Source organism: Brienomyrus brachyistius, chromosome 18, assembly GCF_023856365.1.
Source record: "Brienomyrus brachyistius isolate T26 chromosome 18, BBRACH_0.4, whole genome shotgun sequence".
Lineage (NCBI taxonomy): Eukaryota > Metazoa > Chordata > Actinopteri > Osteoglossiformes > Mormyridae > Brienomyrus > Brienomyrus brachyistius.
Window position 1 is genome coordinate 16808947 of NC_064550.1, and position 12309 is coordinate 16821255.

The 12309-nt window shown below is 46.5% G+C and overlaps 1 protein-coding gene across 1 annotated transcript; it reads right to left on the bottom strand.

Moving 5' to 3' along the window:
• Positions 1 to 112: 112 nt before the first annotated feature.
• Positions 113 to 12236, bottom strand: smad9 (SMAD family member 9). The gene is made up of 7 exons (XM_048983100.1): positions 9483 to 12236; positions 7059 to 7605; positions 6386 to 6643; positions 6112 to 6210; positions 5045 to 5266; positions 2098 to 2354; positions 113 to 1341 (listed from the first exon to the last, which is right to left on the bottom strand). The coding sequence occupies exons 2-7, from the start codon at positions 7468 to 7470 to the stop codon at positions 1198 to 1200; spliced, it is 1392 nt and encodes a 463-aa protein (XP_048839057.1). The 5' UTR covers positions 7471 to 7605; positions 9483 to 12236; the 3' UTR covers positions 113 to 1197.
• Positions 12237 to 12309: the final 73 nt, after the last annotated feature.

Genomic DNA, 12309 nt, shown 5'->3' on the forward strand with positions numbered 1-12309 from the left:
CCAGAGGCCGCGAGCATTTAGCCGAAGCTGAATCACTGTGCCCTGCTCGGCAGTCCTGTGTTTTGTTTGCATGGAGAAAGTTCGGATCGAACTGAAATGGCTTAGACGACTATTTGCTTTAAAATGCTTTAGTGTAAGACAGACCACAAGTAGCTACAGCAAACAGAACAAACAACGCTAGCAGATCTCTATTTTATACTGTTCTTGCGTGATGTGAGGGACAGGACATGCTGTAGAAGTATGAATGGGTAGTCCTATGTTTGGGGGGTGAGAAATTCCTCAGTTCTGTGATTTATTTTTTTAGGGATTTTTCTAGTCAGTAACATACCTCAAATCTCAAGTGAAACTGTCGATTGTCCGTGAACGGACCTGTCCATGGAAAATGGCACGATCCGAGGGCCCGAGCATTCTGAAACTCCTTATGTTCCTCCACGGTCCATTAGAAAGCTGCTGGCTTCTCCAGCTCCTCAGTGCCATCTTACAGGACCAGCAGCCATAATGTCTGGAGTTGGTGCCCATGTAATAAAGCAGATCAAGCAAAGCGCACTGCCTCCGAGATAAAACTCTTCTAAGGACAGCAGTTTGTGGATGCGGCGACGCGATGCAGGGACATCTTTGCTAACGCATTTCTACGTTAGCAGGACGGGGAAAATGTCTTGGGACCCTGTCTGCAATTTGCTGTGAAGCTGGGCGTTTTACACACATTCACACACACTGGAAAAATAATAGATTTTACAACATATCTGGGAGCAAAGGACTAAAGAGCTACATAAAGGTTTATATAAAAAAAAACAACCAAACCAAGCAAGCCACTTTATGTGAAGTATCCCAGAAAAACTAACTAATGTGCTTAGGCTAAATGTTGCATGCGTTAGCTGCGGATGAAATTAAACGACCAAGAATTTGTCCTTATTATCGCCTAGGTGTAAATTCCACCGTTCTGACGGTGACCTTCCTGATGTCACCTGTTCAAGGACATCCCTGATGTCTGTGCAGTAAACCTTCCTGAAAAGCACTAAGTTTCTGACATGGTTGAGCAGACCCAAAAAGGGTCGTGCAACCATTTCTCCAACGAGTTACTGTGACCTTTTCCCTTGTAAGATGTGAAATCGCAGCGCGTGAGGATCCGTGCTGCGGCTTTCGCTTCGTTTTCTCCTGCGGTCACCTCTGACCCCCACACTGCTCACACCTTCACTGTTAAGACACAGAGGAGATGGGATTGTGTGGGGAACCCATTTGGGTAAGAACTTTGTCCAGCCATTGGAGAGGGCCGTGCAGGTGGATCTCCACCCAGCAGGGGGTGCTGGTGACGTCCTGCCGGTGGTACTCGGCTCCCCAGCCCTGTGAAGTGTTCGTTGAATGGGGTGGAGAGGAAAAAATAAACAAGGACACCGCAGTGTTACTTGTCTGCATTTCAAGGCCCCAGCACCAATCACGGGCAGGACCAGGCAGGAAGTTGAATGTCTCCCTAAATCAGTGCCCTCTGCAGCGGGATTGATAGGGTCCGCAAAGCCGGTTCGCGCCCCAGTGGACAGGACGCAGTGGTCCTCTCTGAGGGCTTGGTGACGTGCACTGTAACCGGAGACTCATTAAATCTCCACCATGTGCCTTGGCTCGCACTTCAGTTTGTGTGTGCGCCCCAGTATCAAAATACCACCAGATTCTGTTACCACAGCAACACACAGTAGAAATTCTATTTGGGCCCTCAGTCGGATGTGATGTCGCGGCCCAGAACGCGACCCGTCCACTTCATTGGTCCACAGGGCTAGGTGGGAATGTGTCTGTTATCTGATAGTGCCAGGATCTCCCGAACTCTGATCAGTAAGCTTGAGAGGTTAAACCTTGCAGGGGTACGTGCCAAGCAGCAGACTACACCTTCACCACTCCATTACGGTTATGCAAACATTTAAAGCACTGATTATTTTTTTTAGAAGGCTATATATATATATGGTGACTTGAGGAGCATGAAAAGGTGAACTTGCTACACCTTCAGTGAGGAAAATCAGGTTAAATATGTCAGGCAGGTTGACCATCCCGCACCCCTGCAACCCTAACCCTGCGATTGTGAGGTTCTGCGGCGTGCCAGTGGCTTCTCACCTTGACGAAGCTCATGCGGATGGTGCACATCTTGGTGAGTTCGTAGACCACCTCGAAGCCGTGGTTGACCGACTGCGAGAGCAGCTGCGCAAACAGCTGGTTGTTGAAGATCTTGAGGCTGCAGCCGCTGGGGATCTTGCAGACGGTGGTGGCATGGAAGCCGTGCTGGTAGTTGCAGTTGCGGCTCTGCACGAAGATGCTGCTGTCGCTGAGGCACTCGGCGTAGACCTCACCTCCCACGTAGTACAGGTGCACACCTGGGTGTGGGGGTCGGGCAGGGGGAGGGGCTTAGGGTGATGTTTGCAATGCTGCCAAAAATGTGCATTACAAAAATAGGAATGGTAATAATGGTAGAACTTTACAGGGCACAAATAATGTCATATTATGCTATTATTTAAGTATTAACCACAAACTAAATCTTAGTTACATTCTGATCTCGTGTTAATTCATCATTAATGAATCATGCAATGAATGAAGCAGTTACTATATTTGTCACTGTATCTGTTAATTCTGTAAACCCTTGTGAACTACTGAAGGAACAAGTCATGAATAACGTAAGTCAAATACTGATGTCATGTTTGTTCATTAATGAACTGTGATGCATCTTCTATCAAGTTTGTTCATGCTTTGTTCACAATTTGTACATTACCAGTAAGCGAGTTATTACCAAGAAAATGACTAATAATAAAATGGATGGAAACAAAACCTATTTATTTATGTATTTATTTTCTACATTTATCACCACATGTGTGGCTATAAAAACCTGCCACAATTAGGACAGCTAAGCAGACCAGTGGAACTGCACAGATTGAGAAAGAACTCAGAAATGCATCGCTTGGATGAGGCCGCATATTCTCACTCCAAATGCAGTCAGGAAGTGACAGCGAGTGGCACAAAGACCGTAGCTGCAAGCCCTGCTCTGCTGAATCCTCATACGACATTCACCACTTAAAGGTCAATTACAAAGTCGCTCAAAGATAGATTCGCCACAGATGAGAGTTCATCGGAAACGGTCCCCGAGGTAGCAGGATTGAGGCTAATTATTAAATGGCAGTAAAGCAGTCCCCGGCTGTTAAGGGGGAATATAAACATATCCAGCTGGATGCTTTCAAGACTGCATGGATAGATTTACTTCCGCAACCACAAGACCCAGTAAACAGTGGTCACTTCCTCCAAAGGAGAGAGAGAGAATCCTGGAATGTGTTCAATCATCTTTTACAAATAAAGCAGATGATTTAAAAATCATCCGCACAACTTGGCACTTGGAGTGGATGACATGACCTAAAATCAATATCATAATATTTACAAATATTTGTGTCAATAAAAACAATATTTTTTTTAACCCAGCAAAATCTAGAACATCGTCACAGATCCCTGAAAACGAATAGTCAGTAATACAGTATGCATACGATTATGCTTCAAAATGGGATAAAATTATTTAGACATGCTTAATCGTTAAAGCTGGATCTGCTAATGAACATTTCATACACTGGTATCCAAAATGGTGGAAATACGTCCAATTTTTAGAGACTGCAGAACTTCAACTGCTGCTCCAGTTACTTATTTAATTGTTCAGTGTTTTAAATTTGTAACATTCCTTGATTGTTTATAAACATTACTGCCAATATTTATGTAGTACATAGTAATAGAACATTAGTTCAAACATCAACTGAACATTTTAAGAAAACTAGAACTTTATTTGTTTTGCTTAAAAGTGCAATCCTAATAGTAATGCAATTAATTGTTCTTATCATAAACACGGTCATGCATTAAGGAATAGAACATGTGGCTTGTGTTACTCCTACTTGCAGACATCAGTTTTTGACAGAGTTTACATTTCACTTAGTTGAGGTCAGTATGTTTCTCGCTGAAGCCAAATTATGACCGATCAATCGATACTGCATCCTTTTTAGGCGCTAAATCGCCATCCTTGCCTTACTGGAATTTGGCAAAGGGACCCGTAATGTCTGTCTGCCACATGCCCAGCACACTGCTTCGGTTTTGAGGGTGAAAAGTGAAGTTTGGACGACACAGAAGTACATGGTTGAATATGAGTATTGTAGTTTTAAAGAGAATAACAGTGAAAGTAATGGCAGCTTCCACTTAGCTCAGAAGCTGGGAATGACGTCACGCTAGAGTTCACTGCGTTCCAACTGCCAATAGCCAGTAGCAATACCAGTTCTAGCCTGGTTCGTTGTTCGCACTACCAGTTGATAACAATGCATTGTGTGGTATTTTGTGCATAAAATCACTGTCCACAAATAGGTTGGACTATACTGTGTGTATGACTGATATAATGAGACACATATAAGACACTTAACTCCCACAACTCTTATTGTTAGGGTTAGGGGCCGGAGCTGTAGAGGTCTCTTCCGACTTTCCGAGTTGAAAGTCTGACTTCAGGGAGCGTTATAGTTGAAATTTCCAACTAGGAACTTGGAAATTCTGACTTTCCAACTTTCCAGTTCAAATGGAACGCACCATAATTACTAAGCATACCGACATCTGTGAAAATTAGGCCAGTAGGTGCTGTTTAATATCGGTATCGGTAAAATCTCGCTACGTTACCCAGATTAACTTGGGACTTATGAACTGTGCTCAGGCAGTCAAGCGGTCCTGCGTGCCTGGTGCCTCAAGTTTTAATTCAGTAGACGTGCGCAAATGAGCAGACAGACAGCAAACTTTCCCATGCCTGGCAGACCTGTGTGAATCATGACATCACGATGCCCCCCCATCCCCTTCCTCCCCACAAGGAATTCATCTCCATGGCAGCTCTGTTCAACCATTAAAAAGCCAAAATACAGACAGTGCGAATATTTTCCCCTCAGTCACATGACACCCACTATCATCCTCTTTATCTAGTCGCCTCTATTCTCACCTTCCCCATCTGCTCCAGACACGACCCTGGCCCCCGGTCGAGGGGGTCAGTACGAGGCAGAGCACCCACCTTTGCCAATATGCCTGCGTGTGTGTTCAATGGTGGAGTTGCGGTTGACGTTGGAAAGCAGACCGAGGCAGAAGCGACTCTTATTGTTGGAGGGGTCGGTGAAGCCGTCCACCAGGATGCTCCGCGACGAGGCCTGGAAAGTCTCCCCCACGCGGTTGTTGAGTTCGTAGTACGCTACCGAGCACCAGTACTCGGGCTCCTCGTAGCATACTGGCCGCAGGTCTGTGGGCCCAGAGGTCAAAGGTCACACATCTGCCCTTAATGTAACATGGACACTTACCTTTTTCACAGGGTTTACACAAAAATATCATTTTTGAAATATCCATCCTCCATCTGTCAAACTGACCAGGTCAGGGTCACAGGAATGTTAAATTGTCAGGTAACTTCTTGGCCACGTTCACACTGCCAGCCACATCGTTCAATTCCGATTTTTTGCTCAGATCGGATTCGTCTGTCTTGACGGTTCACATTTATAACTTCAAGTGACCGGTATCTGACTGTAATGTGAACGTATCGGTCCTCCGAAACGTCATGCATGCGCACATTGATACGTTTTTACACGGGTCAACTACGTCACTCACAACAAAAAACGTCATATCTATGGGACGACTCATGGCATTAAAAATGGAGGCGTTAGTAGCTCACGCATGTATCGCACTTTGCTCTGGAGGACGACAAAGAGTGAATCAGCTATACATGAGCAGGTCGAAAAGGATAAAAAAAAGGTTTTTACATGTACACTGTGACATCCATTACAACAAGCAGAGTTGGACATTTCGGGTCTAGTAGCTTCAAATCCAGACCAGTATTTTGTTTCTGCCAGCCAGTTCAGCATAAAGAGTCACAGTCACAAAGTACTCAGCTGTTCAGTAGAAATAAAATCCTGGTCTGGATCTGTAGCTTCTGGACCTGAAATGCCCGACACTGAGAATAGGCTGCCAGTTGTTGAGGGTTGGGAGCCTAATTTCATTTGCACACACTAAGGACACACAAGGGGACCAGGTCACCTTCAGAATCGTCCCTGTGATTTTCTGCGGGGTCTGAATAGGAGACTTGTGACATCTCACCTCTGTGGGGTGCAGAGAAGACCAGTTTGTTGGAAGAGTCACTCGGCTTCACGTCCTCGGGCGTATCTGCCATGCTGTAGGGTGGTGGTGGTGTTTCAGCTGTGGGGGGAGGGGGGTGGTGGTGATGACAATGGATATCTGACAGTAGTGCTTCTCATATGACTGAAGCGTGACCTCATGTCCCGGCAATGCCTAAACGGCACCTCCCCCCAAACGCGGGCTCCGCAGATTAAAAGTCAGACTTTCCGCTAGTTTCTGCCGCTGGCCAGCGTACCTGTCACCTGGTAAGGGCTCCCCGGCTCAGCCGCACTCCCTGGCGAGTTTGGGTAGCTGATCGTGCTGGGAGACTGTGTGAGGGAGCCGGCCGGGGAAGATGAGTAGGCGGCGCAAGGGTGCGGCGGGAAGGAGTCCGGATAGGTGGCGTTCTGTGGCATGAGCGGCTCGCTGTGGAGGGAGGCGCTGCGGAACTTGGCCAGCAGGCTGTGCTGGGGGTTGAACTCGCTGTGTCGCGGGACCAACACAGGGGGCAGTACTGAACACCGGGGGTGACACAAGAGGAAAAAAAGACAGTGGGAAAAACACCCAGGAATGAGTTGCGTGCACTTCCTGCTTTGAGGAATAGTGTAAAGACAGTATGTGGCATGGCGACAAGTGACACAATTTCCTAATGAGGAGGCCAGTAATTTGAGTCTCTGAGGCTACTATTGCTGTAAGACAGACAACTCGACTCTCCAGTCCCGTTAGGGTCAGGCAGTCCCTGGAGTAATTAGGGGTTAGGGTCAGCCTTGCTCACGGGCCCAACTGTGAAATCTTTCAGCCAACCCTGGGATTTAAACCAGCAACCTTCTGATCACAACCACAATAACCTACCCACTGAGTCACAGGTCACCCCTGCCCACTATTTATTGGAAAAAAATCTATGAGGCGACCGCCAAAACGGAGGCTACCTGGCGTCTCCACGCGCCGGTAGTGGTAGGGGTTGATGCAGATTTCCTTCTGCTTGGAGCCGAAGGGGAACTCGCAGCAGTCGAGGGCCTTGAGCTCGTGGTGGGACTGCAGGTCGGGCCAGCGCCACACGCGGCAGTAAATGACATGCGGCAAGCCTTTGCGGTGCGAGACCTGCAGCCGGCCGTCCAGCGAACGGGGGATGGTCACGCACTTGCTGGGCTGCCCCGGGCAGCTGAGGGCGCGCTCCAGCTCCTCCATGGCCCCCTTCTTCTTCTTCAGCTTCTTCACCAGGGAGTCCACGGCCTTCTCGGCCCATTTCTCCTCCTCGTCGCCTTGCTTCCAGCCCAGCAGGCGCTTTACCGCCGGGCTGGTGAAGGAGAACAGGGAGGTGATGGAGGTGGTGGAGTGCATGGTGATGGTCCCGGGGGGTGGCGGCGGGGGGCTTGGCGTTTGTGTGTCTACTGAGAGGAGAGCGGCGCTTCCCTGGAAATCCGGAGAATCTGTGACTGAAAAGTGACTGAAGATGTACTGGAATTCCTGAAAAATCTGGCACAGGGTGAGAGAGTGGGGGGGGGGGGGGGAGGGGTTGGAACAGAGATCAATGATGGGGAGGGTTTCCAATAATGAGTCAATTTCCCAACAAACCAAGAAAGTTTGTGCTGAGCCTGATATTTGATCATCAGACGAGCAAAGACACGCACACACTACAACCAGGGGTCTTACACACTTTACTCAGCAGTGTACAATAGTTTGATATTGGGGACACACAACTTAATCATTTAAAACAAAGCTCTAATTATTGAGCAACTGAAAGAATCCAAATTAAATATTGGGGGGTCCCACCATGCCCCGCTCCGAAAGCCCCTATTCACTCACGCACCTGATAACGATCATTTTTACCTATAACCTACAGACAAAACTGCTCCAAACGCTGTAGTTCTGCTGCACACTTTGTCATGAACCAGCTGCCACCGCGCCTGTGCTGTCGCTGATTCGGAAAATCACCACTTGCCAAAACCTTTTTGCAACACCTCATGTCCCACCCCCTTAATTAACCCCCCCCCCCCCCCCCCCCAACTAGCCGCGATCTATTGCCTTTAACGGACAGTGGTGAGAGACCAAGTTGTCTCTTGTTCTCTTACACACTGCAAACCTTCCGTTCCACTGTGGAGTTGGGATTTTATTCGCACCCACACCGACAGGCAACTCTCGGTGGAATTTTGTCGACCCAGGCATCAAACGCACATGTGCAGTAGCCCCCTCCCCCTCTACTGTACTTTATTAATAAGGCAGTGAGGTAACATAAACTTTTGATTTCACATTCAGTCCAAAGAGGTCTGCTTTCCACCAGCGGACATCAGGCATCCTCTAATATCGACTTTTTTAAGATCCTCATATCAGCCACCGCTTACTACTGACCTAAAGTGGACTGACACTGCAAGCGATAGGTACCTCAATGTGAATTTCTATGAAAAAAAAAACTCCTATACACTACTCTGCCAAGACAAAACCTCTTTATAATTTAAGCACGCAAGTTAAATCCTCTAAGAAAAGCAGAGTCGTCTTTTACAAGTCCAAACAAACACATCCAAGTGCTTCAAATAATGTAAAGAAAAAAATTGCATAAACGCAGTGCGCTTCGTCTTGCAAATAAAGTGGTAATTCCGAAGGATTTACTTTTCTTGGCACAAAATGAAAACAGGCGTTCACTTCAGTGCGGCATCAGTACTTCTGTTCCGTTCTCATTTTCCTCTTTATGAAACTGGCGTCGGCCAGTCTACCCACTCAGATAGGCTTAATCACCTATTACTTCGCTATCGGGACACCCCCGCAAAGCAAACAGGCGCGTTTCCGCTCCATACAGCCCGGAACGCGGCGACTTGAGAAAACGGGCCGAGCTACTCGGTCTGCTGACACGAAACACCTTGAGATGCGAACGGGATCAGGTACCAACCGCACATGGCGCGTCCGTGCGGCAGAGCCGCGCTTACCGGAGAAGCGGGCCTTACCACGCTGTTCCACAATGACATTTACAGCTGCAAGTTATTATATTACATTTCCTGCAGAAAATTAATATACTGTTTGATTATATTGTTTTACGGGAATTAACTTTAGGTTATACTCTCTATACATATCTGTACATTTTTTATTGATAGGCTAGATATTAAGCATAGATATAAATATAATACAAATATAAAAGTCGAAAAGAAAAGTAAGATCACAATCGAAATGGCTCGCTGTAATTTTTCCTAATAAAACTTTCTGAAATATACGATGTCAAGAAAAAAAAATCTACCGTTAAAAAAATTAATGTTTTAAAGCCACAAGAACAATTATATACCTGTGCATTAACAGAAAAAATGTACATGTGACAACACAGAGAGAAACGTCCACCTCCATTCCGGAGAGTTCTCGCCCCTTACCTTGCGTGCTTCACCAGACGCAGCCGCCTCCGCTTAGCTGTCCGCGTCTGGAGGTGTGGAGCCTCTGCTCGCAAAGCAGCCAGAGCAGCGGCACAACCCCGGCGTCAGCCAGGCTGGAGCCTCAGCGCCTTCGTGCGGAATTCATCCGCTGCCTCTGGATCGCGCCCAGGACCTCGGCGCTCTAGTCCAGCGGAGGCTGAGACGCGACGCTCCCTTAATTAATATGATCTGCGTGCCGGGAAGGAGCGCTTGCCCATCAACACGCTGTTATACCTATTCTAGTGTTTGTTGTGTTTTTATTTATCTCTTTTTATTCAAATGTGCTTATATTGCGAAATGAAAGAGCTGACTAGCGCACCTGTTCTGCCCACCGTTTACAGTAGTTTAATAAAACTATAAATAGCAAACACTGAGTAAGTTTGGGTTCGATACATTCATCTTGCGCTGGCGATGACAATGAGTTTATATTCACCAGCAAAAAAAAAATACTTTACAGCGTCAATAATAAAAATAATTTAATTGTCCGTCCATGAGAACTAAAGCGGTTCCATACAAAGAGTTTCCTACGCGACAATTAGCCGTTTTACGGCGTATATATGCAAGGCAGGTAACTTGAGGGCAGTTTTGGGGTGGGTCACGATTTAACCCCGCCGGACTAAAGGGCCAATAGTCATTCACTCGTGTAATTTGACAAGCGCCTTGTCTGTTATGTAATATCACTCTGATTAGAATACTATGCCAAACTCTCAATACAAAACAAGTAAAATTACCAATAAATCAAACTGATTTGGTAATAATCAGGAATTTAGGCATTTCCGAAGATTTGTTTGTATTTCACAGTGTGAACTATAGCTTACAATAAGAAAAAAATGTTTACAAATAACAATCTTGAGAGATAATAGCCAGATATCCTTTACTCTGATATGTTTTGCAAGCCACTCTCAGCTACCTGTTACAATTTCCCCGCATTCTGTTCACTTCTAGATAAACTGTTGCAGGTGGGGGCTGGGGGGCTGGATACAGGGGTCCCGACTCGGTCCAGAAGCCCAAATAACGCTGCCGCGCTCATGCCGGCTGCAGCAGAAGCGCTTTCCTCGGCTCCCGGGAACCAGACCGCCGGGAATATCGATCTCCGCGGGGCCCGTCCGCTCACTGCGGATGGATACATTTCGATCCTGAGTGTGCAGTGACTGGTCCAGTTAATGACGCAAGTCTGGCTGGCGACACACAGTCTGGGACTTTGACATTTTCACATTCGAGAACAACTGGGAAGGAACGAAACAATGCATTTCGAATACGGGGTACGCGAATGCCGACCCCTGGAAATTAAGAAAAAAAAATCACAGTGTGCATAGCATACAGTGATATCACAAAGTGACATGTTAAGTAAAGCACAAGGTTGTAAAACGTCTGTACGCGCGACGTCGAACAGAACAAGGTGCATTTTATTTAGTCTCCACCGCAAGAGATTATTTGTCTGGATCAAACGCGCAGCAAGTTTAGGTGCCGCGCGTCGCCAACAGGAAACAAAATATTTAAAAATCATAAATATCAACACACAATACCCAGGGAACGGGGTCTAGGAATGAGAAAAAGATATGAAGAGAAGGAGAGAAAGAAAGAGAATGACTTCCTGGCACAGAGACAGACAGGAGAGGACAAACAGGATATACTCCCCAGGGTACTGAACAGCCCACAAAAACATCCACATTATTAGGTTTAGAGTCTTCGCTAGACCTCAAAATTGCACAAGAAAACAACAAATTATAACGGCACCTCGTATATTAAAATAGAAATGCTTCTTCTGACTTGTTCCGAATTGAAAGCACAGAGAATACTGCACCCAACCGTTTTAAAAGTTCCTCATAAATAGGTGCATCAGTATTCCAGGATGCATGTGCAAAACGCAACGCCATTGAAACAATGATATTGTATTGACTGCAGACGCAGGTCTAATTCCGGGCTTCTCGGCCAGTGCGGGTTCAGATAGGAGATGGACTGCAGCAGGGAAACGCCAATGGGCCGCCGCACAGACGCGAACCTGATCGGCGTCCGGGAAAATTGGCGAAACATACAGATGAAACGAGGATTAGCTCCCCCGCCACCCCCAGGGCGCCGACATGAGAAACGTTTAATAGCCGGGCCTTGTGCTCGGAAAGAATGAGAAACTCCTTTTGATATGCAAATATGAAAGTGGTAATTAAAAAAAAAACATTAACGACATATTAATTTGGTGTTTTGTCTTGCTGAACATTATTTCATTAGATTTATACTCGATGACTGTTTACTTCACTCATCTGCGTTCCAGTCCAAGGAGTCTCTTTACTGTAATATAATGAGACAGCGCACGTGCTCCCCGTGAATGGGGTCAGTCCCCCCGGTTACTTGGGGGGCTTGTCACTGCAGCCCTCTTGGTAACAGTTTTCAATCATAAACCTAGTTGGCCCTTAAATGCTTAAATTAGTAAGACATGCATCGACCAATATCACGTCTGCTGTTTCACATAAGATATTTAGCTTTGTGTAGATGCATATCAAACATAACTTACAAAATATGTAAAAATCTAATTTTGACATGCAATCCTGCAGCTGACCGGTGAGATACCTCAAGGCGTTGCATGATAAATCTCACTGTTCAATGCACACGGCCAACAGCAACAGCATCGCATGCCTCACACACTGGCTCACATAACATTTACTATCGCAGGATGATGCACGTCGCATTTTCAGGCGCAGCTCTGGGGGAAAAGTCATGTGACCGCAGCATTTCTGGGCAGACGTAGGCCCTTAGCATCAGTTGCTCTTGGGATACAGTTGGATCCTGTATG

Coding starts and splice junctions, on each gene's coding strand:
- smad9 (XM_048983100.1), bottom strand. CDS start 7,470: ATGCACTCCACCACCTCCATCACCTCCCTGTTCTCCTTCACCAGCCCG. Junction 6,644..7,058: donor CCGGCGCGTGGAGACGCCAG/GTAGCCTCCGTT, acceptor CCCGGTGTTCAG/TACTGCCCCCTGTGTTGGTC. Junction 2,355..5,044: donor ACGCAGGCATATTGGCAAAG/GTGGGTGCTCTG, acceptor CCCCACACCCAG/GTGTGCACCTGTACTACGTG.